At 37.5% G+C, this 15,526-nt stretch overlaps 1 protein-coding gene across 14 annotated transcripts in view; it reads right to left on the bottom strand.

Moving 5' to 3' along the window:
* Nucleotides 1–15,526, bottom strand: part of AMPdeam (AMP deaminase) — a 231,436-nt gene that overhangs the window by 192,186 nt on the left and 23,724 nt on the right. For 12 of the 14 annotated variants that reach the window (XM_070086034.1, XM_070086036.1, XM_070086032.1 and 9 more), the window contains one exon: nt 13,357–13,495. In XM_070086034.1, coding sequence (XP_069942135.1) covers nt 13,357–13,495 — 139 coding nt within the window. The remainder of the gene's footprint in view (nt 1–13,356; nt 13,496–15,526) is intronic. The other 2 variants (XM_070086041.1, XM_070086040.1) reach the window with 1 other exon arrangement.

Raw genomic sequence — 15,526 nt, forward strand, 5'->3', positions numbered from 1 at the left:
AGAATATTAAACTCACCAGTTGACGTGTATTGCACGCTTGGCACGATTTGTTTACTTTTGAAATTTGGTAAAAATCGAACATTTCTGCTACTTTGAGCTCAATTTCAAGGTACCTTTCATTGTAAAACCAGTCAAAATCATCTCAATTTCTGTAATGTCTTCCATTCTATAAAATGACCCCAAGAAAACTAGAATACAACAATAAATACCATACGAAAATACAGTGCAAAGTCGCTGTTTTATACAAAAAAACGGTCAAAGTTTTTTTTTCTCACTATGCACTGTGTGCTGCAGGATTTTTTTTAGACTGTGCACACTGACCACATAGACCCATTCTTTCATATGAAGGCCTACCAGCTTTCTCCCACTAGATTTGAGGGCGCTAGAATTTAGGCGTACTAGTACGTCAAAAACCCTCAAAGGGTTAAGGAATGCAAGATGGAGCTTAGTCAGCCATTAATGAGTGTTTTTAATGTATCCATCCTTACCGGTGTTGTTCCAGAGTTGTGAGAGATGGCTAATGTGGTTCCTATATTCAAATCAGGGGATAAGTCCACTCCTTCAAATTACCCTCCAATTAGCCTGACATCTATAGTGGACAAGTTATTAGAATCAATTATAGCTGCCATTATTAGAAGTCACCTTGAAGAGCATAATTTGATTAATGAATCTCAGTATGGGTTCACGAGAGGTCGTACCTGCCTGACAAATTTACTGACATTCTTCAATAGAACATTTCAGGCAATGGACAGTGATAAAGAATATGATATTGTTTATTTGGATTTTAGTAAAGCCTTCAATAGAGTACCTCTCTTGTTCATAATTTACATTAATGACCTTGATGAAGGGATTACGATTGACATGAGTAAATTTGCTGATGATACAAAGATAGGCCGTATAATTCATTCTGAGGAGGATAACAATGTGGATAAGTGTAAGGTAATGAACTCCAGGAGGATTTGGACAAATTAATGTCTTGGTCTGCAAAATTTTTCCGCATAGCAGATGCATAGATTAAAAACCCGCACCGATGTGGATAAGTGTAAGGTACTAGTCCTTGGAAAATAAGTAACAAGAAAATAACCCCTCGAAGCTATATAAACTTCTAGGTGAAGTAGAGCTTGATCATACAGAGATATGAAAAAGTGACTTGAAGGGTCCTAGTCATTAAAAGAAGAAGGGAAGTGGTAAGCAGAAATCTAAAGCCAAGACAGTCAGTGCCTTAGTGGGCGTGCGCTTATGGGGAAAATTAATTCGCAAGATTATTTCGCTAACAGATTATACTAGGATTTATCTCTAGAAGTATAAGTAACATTAGTCCAAAAGTTATTTTACAGCTCTATATCTCACTAGTGAGGTCTCATTTGGATTATGCCACTCAGTTTTGGTCCCCTTACTACAGGATGGATATGGACTCGGAGAACATACAGAGAAGAATTTCGGCCACTTTTTTGGCCGATATTCTATCCCGGATTTCGGCTGTCAACTCGGAAATTGGCTGTATCGGATGTGTCCATCCTGCCACCCTACCGGGTTCGTGAGTCAGTTTGGCTGTCTCTCTCGGAGAGCGAGGAAGACTCTGCGCATTCATCCAAACACTTCATTATACATTAATCCATTGTTTTTCTGGGTGCTTACTGACTGCAACTGCGAAATAAGCCACCATGGGCCCAAAGAAAGTTCCTTCGTAAAGTTCCTGTGGTAAAGAAAGTGAGAAACACGATGGAATTAAAAAAAGAAATTGAAGCAAAGTATGAGAGTGGTGTACGTGTGCTCCAGCTTGCCAGGATGTGTGGGAAATCCAAATCAACAATCACTTCCATTCTGGCAAAGAAAGTAGAAATCAAGGAAGCTAATGTTGTGAAAGGGGTAAATATGCTAACGAAATAAAGGTCACCAATAACTGAAGATGTGGAGAGGTTATTGTTGATGTGGATCAACGATAAACAATTGGCGGGAGATAGTGTTGTGGAGTCGATCATTTGTGAAAAGACAAGGCAGTTACATGCGGATCTTGTGAATAAAATGCCTGGAACGAGTGCTGCTGTTAGTGAATTTAGGGCCAGCAAAGGCTGATTTGAGAGATTTAACCCTTAAACGGTCCAAACGTACATATACGGTCATGCGCGTAGTGCCCCAAACGTATATATACATTTTCTTTGTCAATCATTCATTCAACATTGCCACAATAAGCCTGAGTCACCTAGACATGAGAGAATGGGTGTGCGCACTCACTGTGTGCTATATTAAAATAATTGGGGATGCCTGGGTACCATATGCTCTTTTTTTCCTTTTAAAAGAAAGGATTTTTTTTCCTCAAAAAATTTGGGGCGCTACGCGAGTAAACGTATATATACATTTGGACCGTTTAACGGTTAAGAAGTGTAGTGGCATATAAAGTGTTGTAAGGCATGGCGAGGCTGCAAGTTCAGACAAACGTGCAGCTGAAGAATTTGTGCATGAATTCAAGGAGTACGTAGAGGCTGAAGGATTCCTCCCCCAACAAGTGTTCAATTGCAACAAAACAGGCCTCTTTTGGAAGAAAATGCCAAAGAGGACCTACATCACGCAGGAGGAAAAGGTATTGCCAGGACACAAGCCTATGAAGGATAGGATAACTCTTTTGTTCTGTGGTAATGCTAGTGGGGATTTCTAAGTGAAGTCTTTACTGGTGTATCACTATCAAAATCCCAGAGTGTTCAAGAAAAACAATGTCGTCAAAAGTAAATTGTGCGTGTTGTGGAAAGCTAGTAGTGTTTGGCCTCAGTGTGAAAAAATACCTCCAGGAAAATAAATTGCCACTCAAGTGCCTCCTGGTACTGGACAATGCTCCTGCTTACCTTCCAGACATGGAAGACCATTTGTTTAGGGACTTCAATTTTATAACAGTGAAGTTCTTGCCTCCTAACATCACTCCTCTCATCCAGCCCATGGACCAGCAGGTCACTTCTAACTTCAAAAAACTCTACACGAAAGCAATGTTTCAAAGTGCTTTGAAGTTATCTCGGACACTGGCTTGACCCTAAGACAGTTCTGGAGGAATCATTTCACTATCCTCCACTGCATAAGCCTTATAAGTAAGGCTTGGCAGGGAGTGACTTCCAGAACTTTCAACTCTGCTTGGAGAAAATTGTAGCCAGAATGTGTCCTCGATAAGGAGGCTGACCCTGACGACCCTACGCCTGTTGTGGAATCTATTGTCTCTTTGGGGAAGTCCATGGGGTTGGATGTGAGTGGCCAGGATGTGGAAAAGTTGGTGGAGGACCACAGGGAATAGCTAACCACTGAAGTGCTGCAAGACCTTCATCTGCAACAGCAACAGACCACAGCTGAGGAAATTGCTGTAGAGGAGAAGGAAGAGAGAGGGAAGAATGTGCCTTCTTCAGTGATTAAGGACATGTGTGCAAAGTGGAGTGAGTTGCAAAGTTTTGTAGAGAAATATCACCCTGGCCAAGCTGAAACAAGCCATATCTGCAACATGTTCAGTGACAATGCCTTGACCCACTTCAGGCAAATCTTAGAGAGATGCCAGAAACAGACCTCTCTGGACAGTTTTTTGGTGTGACAGGGGTGCACTGACTCTCAAGCTGGACCTAGTGGCAGTAAAAGAAAAAGAAGGGAAGTAACCCCAGAGAGGGCTTTGATACCTGAAGTCCTTATGGAGGGGGATTCCCCTTCCAAACAATAATCAGTCCTCCCTCTCTCCTCCTCCCTGTCTTCCATAAGCCAACAAGAGTCTTCAATAAAGGTATTTAAAGTGATTTAAATGTTCATTTATTTATTTCATTTAGTTCTCATTGTTTTGTGTATGTAAAACTATAGTTAATCTTTAAAAAATGTATTTTTTTTTTTAATATTTTTGGGTGTCTGGAATGGATTAATTGCATTTACATTAATTCTTATGGGAAATATTATTTCAGTTTTCGACCTTTTCAGATTTAGGCCAACGTTCTGGAATGGATTATGGCCGATAACCAAGGGTTCGTTGTATTTTTATCAAACGGAAAAGAGAACTCATCTAATTTTTCTTCCAAATAAGATAGCAAGTCGGGAACAGGGACTCTCGTGAACAACGCAGTGACATCAAAACTAACAAGTGTAAAATCATTAGACATGTTCATATTTTGCAATTTGTCGATGAGATCAACATTGTCTTTTAAGTGGGTTTCAGAAATGTTGCCAAGCAAAGGAGTTACTATAATTTTACCAACCATTTTAACAAGGCATATGATGCCAATCCTACAGAATTAATTATAGGTCTGGCTGGAAGACCAGGCCTGTGGGTTTTAATCAAACTGTACATGTAAGGGAGTGTCGCAGATCTCGCCGATAACTGTTTAGTTAATTCCTCATTACCTCTCAGTAAGGTTCTAAGTATTTTATTAAACTTACTATTAACCTGGTCCAAAGGGTTCTTATTATGGGGTACATAAGTATCCCCGTCTTCTAATAATGTGTTCATTTTTCCGCTATAATCTACCTTGTCCATAATAACCATCACATTTGCTTTGTCAGCTTTCATAAGATGAAGTCTAGGATAAGAATAAGAAGTTTATTTTGACACGATACATGGTTGTAAGAGGAATATAATGCTGTGAGCAGTAAATTTTAATGTAGACATGAGAAAATGGATGTGCAATGGGCATTCACAGTTGAAAAAAAAAAATCCAGCACCAAGTAGTGCATGAGGGGAACAGCTAAACTTTTAACTTTGTGCTTGAGAAAAAATAGCAAATCTGAAGCATTTTGTAGGGTGGTTGTCATGGTTTTATTAATTTCTTTGTATCATTTGATAGATTAGAAGACTTGCTAGTTAAAGAGTTGATTTTAGTGAGTTACAGACCAGAATTGGCCTGAAAATATTTGATTTTTGACAATTTTCTTGAGGATGGGCTCATCCCCTTCCCCCCCCCCCCCCCTAGTCTGGTTAATGGATTTTTACTAAGTCAATTTCAATTACATGGACAGTCCAAATAAACCATGACAAATTATTCTTGGTTATATTTTATTTGCTGGTAAACAGGGCAAAATTTTTATTTTTTGGTGATGATGGATTAAAAACAGGAGTATGAGTGTTATACAGGAGAGGCCTAGAGACAATGTTAATGAACAAAGAAAAGGTTACTTTAGTGGATGGAATGCCTACAGTGTTTATTTTGGGCTGTTTTAATGTGGAATTTGTTGAATTTTGCATAAAATGTCCCAATTACAGACTTCTGGGGACTTTACGGAGTAGTCCTGATAGTTAAATGGGCATTTTCTTGAGCTTAAACAATAGAATGGAAGGCAAAATAGTGAAGACAGGAATTAGGTTGGTTTGAGAACTTGAACTGGTCTAAAAACAGGCCTCAAGTTGGGATAAATTTCAGTCACATAAAATGCTACCCAACCTCCAACTTCGCACTTGTGTAGTTCTGTAAGTTTTATATAAAACTTTGCACATAAATGGTATACAATACTGACAAGATGAAGAATTAGACACATGTTCAACATCTGGGTATCTTTATTTGAGGACGTTTCGCCAACCAGTGGCTTTATCAATACAAGGACATGATGTTTTATACAGCCTTGGAGTTGGTGAAGAGCACTGTAGTCTTGAAGGAAGTGAAGCACAGTTATGGAACTTAGTGCTTATATACCAACGTCAGGTGAAGGACGTGCAGCAGATGAAGGCATTGTCACTGGTAGGTGGGATTCACCAGTGGAAATAGGTTATACCCAAGGAATGGGCCAGCAGTCACAAAGAAGGTTGTGGAGATGTCCTCTGTGCCAAGATTCTATGATGTTGAAGTGTCTGACAAGTTGTACAGAAATGGTGTACAACACCAACAAGATTAACAATTAGACACACGTGCAACATGTGGGTATCTTTATTTGGGTATAATCTACTTCCACTGGGAAATCAAACCCACCAGTGACAATGCCTTCGTCTGCTGCACGTCCTTCACCTGATGCTGGTATACAAGTACCAAGCTCCATGACTGTGCTTTCAGTTCTTTCAGGACTATGGTGCTCTTCATCAACTCCAAGGCTGAGGGACTGATTACCTCATCTTTTGTATATAATTGTTCACATTATATTCTTGTATTGTATTGATAAAGCCACTGCTTGGCAAAATGTCTACAAAGATACCCAGATGTTGCACATGTGTCTAATTTTTCATCATAAAATTTTGCTTTTCTGAGTTCATTATCTTCACAAAAGATTCACTACTATTTCAGAAGCTTTTAATTCAAAAACTGCATTACTGAGGAACTTTTACTTCCAGAGGTTAAAACAGTAAATGGGTTAAAATTAGGTATTAGCAAAGCTAAATAACAATGAAAAACTTCTTAGCACAAAATAAAGCAGCTTTTAAAGTTTGAAGCCAAGAGGTATTCTCTAGTTTCTGCATGCAAACTAATTATCTGAGCTTTAATATTTATGATGTACATTATTTAGGTTTATGTTAATTAGTAAAATTTATCTAATTATAACATGAATTGTTCTTTGTCTTCACAGATGCCTCAATGCACTGCCCACTTTTTTCAGCTCGTCAATTCTCTGGTTCACCTCATATTTCATAGACCTGTCCACTCGCAAATATCTGAACACATTCACTTCTTCCATACTCCCCCCCCTTCCAACCTGATATCCAATCTTCCATTACCTAAATTTTTAATTACCCTCATTACCTTGCTCTTTCCTATCTTCATTTTTAACCTTTTGACTGTCGAGGTCGTATATATATGTCTTACGAGGTACCGCGTTTGACGTATATATACTCATAAATTCTAGCGGCTTCAAATCAAGCAGGAGAAAGCTGGTAGGCCCACATGTGAGAGAATGGGTCTGTGTGGTCAGTGTGTACCATATAAAAAAATCCTGGAGGATGCAGTGCATAATGAGAAAAAAAAACTCCATTTTTTTTAATTAAAATGCCGACTTTGTGGTCTATTTTCGTATAGTATTTATGGTTGTATTCTCATTTTCTTGGTCTCATTTGATAGAAAGGAAAACATATTATAGAAATAGAGGTGATTTTGATTGATTTTACTATAAATAGAACCTGGAAATGGAGCTCAAAATAGGGGAAATGTTTGATTTTTGCAGATGTTCATAAGTAAACAAATGATGTCATTGTCCAATAAATGTCCAACTAGCCATTCTAATATGCAGTCATGAATGGGTTGATGTTATTTATACAATTATTACAGTATTGCAGTAGTCTGCATAACAGTAAATCTTCTATTTTTTGTTTGAATAAAAATTCAAAATAGAAAGCAAGAGTAATATCAGAGGAGCCTGGAAACATGACTGATGAACAGAGAAAATGTTATTTTAGAGCCAGGATTGTCTGCATTGTTCATTCTGGACCTTATTTTGAAATTGTCATATTTTTTAATTTTCGTGAAATTGGCCATATTGCAAATTTCTGACCACATTATTGGGTAGTTGCAATTGGTAAATGAACAGTTTCTTGTACTCAATCGATAGAAAAAATGGAGTTCTAAAGAAATAGCTATGAGTTTGGTTGACTGGAACAATGGAATTAGCCGAAAATAGGGCAAAATTGCCGATTTGTAAATATCGCCAAGGTTGCTAACTTCGCGAGAGCATAATTCCATCAGTTTTCCATCAAATTTTGTGTTTTTGGTGTCATTACAATCGGGAAAAGATTCTCTATCATTTCATAAGAAAAAATAATTTTTTTTTTTGAAATTTTGCGACACCAGGAGACACCTCAGGATTGGGGGTTGCGACAGTCAAAGGGTTAATCTTCTTCTTTACATCTCTCTCTCTCAACAAGTCGGCCGTCTCCCACCGAGGCAGGGTGACCCAAAAAAGAAAGAAAATCCCAAAAAAGAAAATACTTTCATCATCATTCAACACTTTCACCACACTCACACATTATCACTGCTTTTGCAGAGGTGCTCAGAATACAACAGTTTAGAAGCATATACGTATAAAGATACACAACATATCCCTCCAAACTGCCAATATCCCAAACCCCTCCTTTAAAGTGCAGGCACTGTACTTCCCATTTCCAGGACTCAAGTCCGACTATATGAAAATAACCGGTTTCCCTGAATCCCTTCACTAAATATTACCCTGCTCACACTCCAACAGATCGTCATACCCTCCCAAATTCATTCACCAACATTTGCAACTTCTCTTTAAAAGCACTGTGTCATCAGCAAAAAGCAACTGTGACCATTCCCATTTTGATTATATATTTCATATTTTAATCCCACACTCTCTCCCCAATACCCTAGCATTCACTTCTTTTACAACCACATTTATAAATACGTTAAACCACCATGGTGATATCATGCATCCCTGTCCAAGGCCTACTTTTACTGGAAAATAATCTCTCTCTCTCCTGCATACCTTAACCTGAACTTTACTATCCTTTCCACCCTGTAATATGCCTTTTATAAATACATAATTGCTTATTTATATGCTTCAATGTAAATACTTAATATATACATCCCCTACCCTTCCTAAAAACCTCCTTGTTCATCAGCAATCCTGCTCTCCATCTTGCCTTCAATTTTCTCAATAATAACTACCATACACTTGATCTGGTATGAGCAATCATTTTTTTTTTTTACTAACACATCGGCTGTTTCCCATCATGGTGTAGAGTAACCCGAAAAACAAGAAACACTTTCATCATTCATTCATTTTATCACTGTCTTGCCAGAGGCATACTTACATTACAGTTAAATAAACTGCAACATATCAACACCCCTACTTCAGAGCACAGGCACTGCACTTCCTACCTCCAGGACCCCAAGTCCAGTTAACCGGTTTCTTGAATTCATAAATGTTACTTTGCTCACACTCCAACAACACATCAAGTCATAAAAACCATTCATCTCCACTCACTCCTATCTAACAAGCTCATGTAGGCTTACTGAAAGTCCAAACCCCTCACACAGAAAACCTCATTTACCCCCTCCCTCCAACCTTCCCTAAGATGACCCATACCCCACCTTCCTTCCACTGCAGATTTACATGCCCTCCAAGTTATTCTATTTCGTTCCATCCTCTTTAAATGTCTGAACCACCTCAACAACCCTTCCTCTGCCTTCTGGATAATACTTTTAGAATCTCCACACCTCCTTGTAATCTCCAAGCTACAGATTCTCTGCAGTATATTCACACTGCACGTTGCCTCCAGCATTCTCCTTGTTGCAACATTCAGAATCCATGCTTCACACCCATATAAGAGTGTTGGTACCACTATACTCTCATACATTCCCCACTTTACTTCCTTGGATAACGTTTTTTGTCTCCACAGACTTCTCAGTTATCCATTCACCTTTTTACCCTAATCAATTCTATGACTCACCACACCTTTCATAGACCCATCTGCTGACCCGTCTACTCCAAAATATATGAATACATTCACTTCCTCTGTACTCCCTCCTTCCAATCTGATACCTAGTCTTTCATTACCTAAATTTTTTGTTATCCTCATCCCCTTGCTCTTTCCTATGTTCACTTTTAATTTCCTTCTTTTACATACCCTTCCAAACTCGTTCACCAATGTCTGTAACTTCTCTTCAGAATCTCCCAAAAGCACAGTGTCATCAGCAAAAAGCATCTGTGACAACTCCCACTTTGTTAGATTCCTTATCTCTTAACCACTTGAGGGTCCATACCATTGTTCTATGTGTCTGAAGCCTGGGTCTGTGCCATTGTTCTACAGCGTGAACTCAGCTCACTCACATAAGCTGTGAGTGGTAAATTTGGGCCTAGATATGAGAGAATATCTATGTTGTAAAAGAAGTAAATGCTAGGGTGTTTGGGAGAGGGGTGGGATTAAATTATGGGGAATCAAATTCAAAATGGGAATTGACACAGTTACTTTTTGCTGATGATACTGTGCTTATGGGAGATTCTAAAGAAAAATTGCAAAGGTTAGTGGATGAGTTTGAGAATGTGTGTAAAGGTAGAAAGTTGAAAGTGAACATAGAAAAGAGTAAGGTGATGAGGGTATCAAATGATTTAGATAAAGAAAAATTGGATATCAAATTGGGGAGGAGGAGTATGGAAGAAGTGAATGTTTTCAGATACTTGGGAGTTGACGTGTCGGCGGATGGATTTATGAAGGATGAGGTTAATCATAGAATTGATGAGGGAAAAAAGGTGAGTGGTGCGTTGAGGTATATGTGGAGTCAAAAAACGTTATCTATGGAGGCAAAGAAGGGAATGTATGAAAGTATAGTAGTACCAACACTCTTATATGGATGTGAAGCTTGGGTGGTAAATGCAGCAGCGAGGAGACGGTTGGAGGCAGTGGAGATGTCCTGTCTAAGGGCAATGTGTGGTGTAAATATTATGCAGAAAATTCGGAGTGTGGAAATTAGGAGAAGGTGTGGAGTTAATAAAAGCATTAGTCAGAGGGCAGAAGAGGGGTTGTTGAGGTGGTTTGGTCATTTAGAGAGAATGGATCAAAGTAGAATGACATGGAAAGCATATAAATCTACAGGGGAAGGAAAGAGGGGTAGGGGTCGTCCTCGAAAGGGTTGGAAAGAGGGGGTAAAGGAGGTTTTGTGGGTGAGGGGTTTGGACTTCCAGCAAGCGTGCGTGAGCGTGTTAGATAGGAGTGAATGGAGACGAATGATACTTGGGACCTGACGATCTGTTGGAGTGTGAGCAGGGTAATATTTAGTGAAGGGATTCAGGGAAACCGGTTATTTTCATATAGTCGGACTTGAGTCCTGGAAATGGGAAGTACAATGCCTGCACTTTAAAGGAGGGGTTTGGGATATTGGCAGTTTTGGAGGGATATGTTGTGTATCTCTATACGTATATGCTTCTAAACTGTTGTATTCTGAGCACCTCTGCAAAAGCAGTGATAATGTGTGAGTGTGGTGAAAGTGTTGAATGATGATGAAAGTATTTTCTTTTTGGGGATTTTCTTTCTTTTTTTTTGGGTCACCCTGCCTCGGTGGGAGACGACCGACTTGTTGAAAAAAAAAAAAAAAAAAAAGTGTGCACCATGTAAAAAAATCTTGCAGCACACAGTAAATAATGAGAAAAACTGCAACCATGTTTTTTATTTAAAAAAGCGACTTTGCGGTGTATTTTTGTATTGTTTTTATGGTTGTATTCACAGTGTCTTGGTTTCATTTGATAGAATGGAAGATATATTAAAGAAACAGAGATAATTTTGATTGGTTTTAGGACTGAAAATGGCTTGAAATTGAGCTAAAAGTAGGGGAAATGTTCGATTTTTGCCGATGTTCAAGAGTAAAGAAATCACATGTCCAATACAGGTCAACTGGTGGGTCGAATATGCATTCATGAAGGCAGTGATATTATTTATTCAATTATTACAATATTGCATAAATCTTCTATTTTTTTGTGTGTGAATAAAAAATCAAAATGGAATTCATGTGTAAAGCCTGGAAACATAAATAATGAACAGAGGAAATGTTATTTTAGTGCCAGGAATGCCTGCATTGTTTATTGTAGACCCTATTTTGAAATTTATGTGAAACTGGACAAATTACCAATTTCTGATCACTTTATTGGATAGTTAAAATAGTGATTGGGTGGTTTCTTGTGCTAAAATAGAAGGCATACTAGCAAAATAGCTAAGGATTTGGTCAACTGGAACAATGCAACTGGTCTAAAATAGGACTCAAATTGGGCAAAATTGCCAGTGTGTAAATATGGCGAAAATTGACGAAATTACGCTATTGCGTAATTTTGTTAATTTTCTATAAAATTTCGTACTTTTCATTTTATTACCTTCAGAAAAAAATTCTATTCAATTTCATAAGAAAAAATATTATTATTTTTTTGGAAAATTCTTAGATCCTGTAGATCCAGGGGTTTGGACCCTCAAAGGGGTTAGTCCCACCCCTCTTGCCAATATCCAAGCATTCACTTCACTTACAACCCCATCTATAAATATAATGAACAATCATAGTTACATCATACATCCGTGTCTAAGGCCTACTTTTACTGGAAAGTAATCTCCCTCTCTCCTACATACACCTACCATCTGACTTACGACCTGCTCGACATACAACCACTCGACTTATGACCATGTTTTTTATGCCAAATTTCTGGGAAATAAACAAGTGTTTGTGTTGTACACAGTGTTCATCCTAAACCTTACAGTATAAAATACAGAACTAACAGCATAAAAGTAAAGCAAAAAATGAAATACCAAAATAAAACAATAAAATAAAGTAATTACAAAAATGTGATGTTGACATTCAGTAGTAAGGTTTGACTTATGTCCATTTCGATTTACAACCGGTTGGTCGGAATCAAGCTCGGTCGTAAGTCGGATGGTACCTGTACTCTAACCTGAGCCTCATTATCCTCGTAAAAACTCTTAACTGCTTTCAGTAACCTACCACCTATTCCATACATCTGAAACAACTGCCACAATGCCCCATATCCAATAAATATAAGTAAAAACTGACATGAAAACATATAGATCTAAAACATATGATGCATAAAAATAATTAGAAAAACTGGAAAAAATCATGTTTTTTTTTTTTAAAAAACACAGGAACTTCCTCCACATGGCAACTTCCTCCACATATGTGACAGCTATATAGCTGTCACATATATCACTATCAAAACTTCATATCTCCGCAATTAATAACCAGATTTCACTCGTCATATCTTATTACGCTTCTAAATCAGGAAAAATAATTTGGCAAGTAAATAACGTTTTTTTTTTCAGAATCATCAGCATTGGGGTGCACATTTATTTTAGACCATCCAGCAGTTTAAGGATTAATACATAAAAATAAAATAACAAAAAAAGGCACAATACCATGACTGGAACGATACACAAATAACCCACACATAAAAGAGAGAAGCTTACGACGACGTTTCGGCCCGACTTGTGACTTTGTTTCAGACTACGGAACAATGCTCTTCTCCAGACTGAGGGACTGACCACCTCACAACTTTAAGGGTGATGGACTGATTACATCGTCTTCAAGTCTCTTCTGCTTCTATCAACTTTTCTGTACTCGACTGAAGAAGCCTACTGTGTAGGCGAAACGTTTCGAAATAAAAATACCTAACTGTTGCATATGTGTCTTACCTAACAACCTGTCGGTATTTTATACCATTTTAATGTTCGACTTTGTAAATGGTCCAAGTCGGACCGAAACATCGTCGTAAGCTTCTCTCTTTTATGTGTGGGTTATTTGTATAAAAATAAAATGGTTGACACCCAAGAAAACTGAGGAAGCATTAATAAAAACCTAATGTTCACATGTTAACTTGACAGTCATTTTACTGGCAGTCTTGAGTTATACTAAAAATCCAATATTTACTAGGATGGAGGGTTGAACTATGACTATGGATCAAGTGTAATCAGTGACTTACTCTAGTCGATTCCTCACCACTGATGAAGACCCGCTGGTAATGAGGAACAGAGTCAGTCTCATCCACTTCAAATCCTTTTGTATCTTCGTCATCCAAACAAGTTTCTGATGGCTCAAATCTAGATGTTCGTTCAACGGCCCTAATAAGAAATCAATAACAACTTATCTCTCAGTGAGGCAACAAAATACAAATGACTTCTCAAGAACTTTCCCTATATATAACAGAGCAAAATTGTAGCAAGGGTAAAAACAGTATAAAACTAACTTAACATTAAGCTTACACTATAAAGACATTCAAATATAAAAATTAATGTAACAAGCCAGTGTCTCAAATTAACAAAAAACCTGTCATTCATTTAATATAGACATTTATCTTTATTAATGTATATTGTTGGCCATAAACTGACAGTTCATATTTTACTCCAAAACTGTGGCAAAAGATGTACATATTCAACTTATGGTCAAGAGGAGCAACATGTGTCTGATTATTATTTAGTAGTAGATATAGTAAGAGTAAGATAGGAGGTAGATGGTGTACAAGGAGACTGGTAACACTGGGTAAGACAGAAATGAAAATAAACAAATTGAGGAAGGAGACAGTTTCAAAAATAAAAGAAACTATTGGGGAAAAGGCAAGTCAGACAAAGGGCAGGAAATGAGGAGGTTGAGGAAGACTCGAGTAAATATAAGAATGCATTCTTAGTGTATAGAGCAGAGGTTTATGGGTATAGGAAGGAGCATGCACATGGGAAGAGGAGCAACTGGTGAAATGATGAGGTAAAGAGGATGGAAAGGGAGAAAAATTAGCATGCAAGACATTTCTACAATGTAAAAATGATAGACTGAAGGGAGAGAATATGGAGAGGAAGAGGTAGGTTAAAAAAGTGGCAAGATTGCAAAAGGAGAGCAATGAGAGAATGCGCAAGCCTTTACAGCAAATTTTGCTGAGAATAAGATGCTGCTTTGAAGACAGGATCAATAAAATGAAATAGCCTGGAAAGCAAATGGATTTAAATAGGTCTGACTCAATTACTGAGATGCCATGACCAATCATTCCTGGTTATATTTATTATCTGGAAAATCTAGTAACTTTTCCATTTTTATGTGATCATGAGTTCAAAATGGGAGGCAAATGTAATATAGGAGAGGCCTGAGGATGCAATTAATGAGCAGAGGAAATGTTGTTTTAGTGCCAGGAATGTCTACATTATTTATTTTGTTGTTTTATTTTTAAACTGGCATTTTTTAAATTTGTGTAAAATTGGCCAAATGACTGAAGTCTGTGCACTTTATCGGTTAGTTGTAATACATGAATAGATAGTTTCTTGTGCTCAGTTGATAGAACATAAGGCATATTAGCAAAATAACTAAGAATTTGGTTGAATGGTTCAATGAAATTGAAATTGCTGATGAGTAAATTGTGCTTGGACTGCTAACTTTGCATGTGTAATCCCTTAAGTTTTCCATCAAATTTCATATTTTTGGTGTCATTACCTTCAGAAAAAGACTACTATTTCAGACAAAAAAAGTTTTTTTTTTTAAATGGACACTGGGAGCAATATTAATTTTTGGGATCTGGACAGTGAAAACGTTAAAATAGCAGATTATCAACTGAACAGTCTAATAACTATCTGATCACTGCTCTAAGTAAGATACACCAGTAATAAAAGTCTGACACTGATTCTTCTCCATCCAATTATTGAATTCACCTTGAAATAAAATGTATAACCTAGAAATTTTATTTTTATTATCTATTTTTATCTTCTCGACAATACTTACCCATAAGCTTTAATAGACCTACATCTATACAATCATTACAGTATTAGTCTTAGCCAAAGTCTGTATTATCATTATGATATTCGTGGGTCCCTTGTTTAAGAGCCCCTCACTACATTATATACGTATAACGTTTTCAAAATACTATCAATCTGAATTTAGAAAAATGATTCTCAAGTTACTGTACAAGGAAGAATCCATATTGCTTGGAAAGTCTCAAGCCAGTCAGAAGAGGCATTTTCAACTGAACAGAGCTATGCACTCCAAAATCAATCTGAAATTTCTTTTGAGTTAAATTAACTGGTAATAAAGTTTCAAGCCTTTACAGAGAGAGGCATTCTCAAGTTATCATACTGAAGAATAATTTATAAATAAAAGTGGCCCCCACATAGCCC

This window comes from Cherax quadricarinatus, chromosome 18 (assembly GCF_038502225.1).
Source record: "Cherax quadricarinatus isolate ZL_2023a chromosome 18, ASM3850222v1, whole genome shotgun sequence".
Lineage (NCBI taxonomy): Eukaryota > Metazoa > Arthropoda > Malacostraca > Decapoda > Parastacidae > Cherax > Cherax quadricarinatus.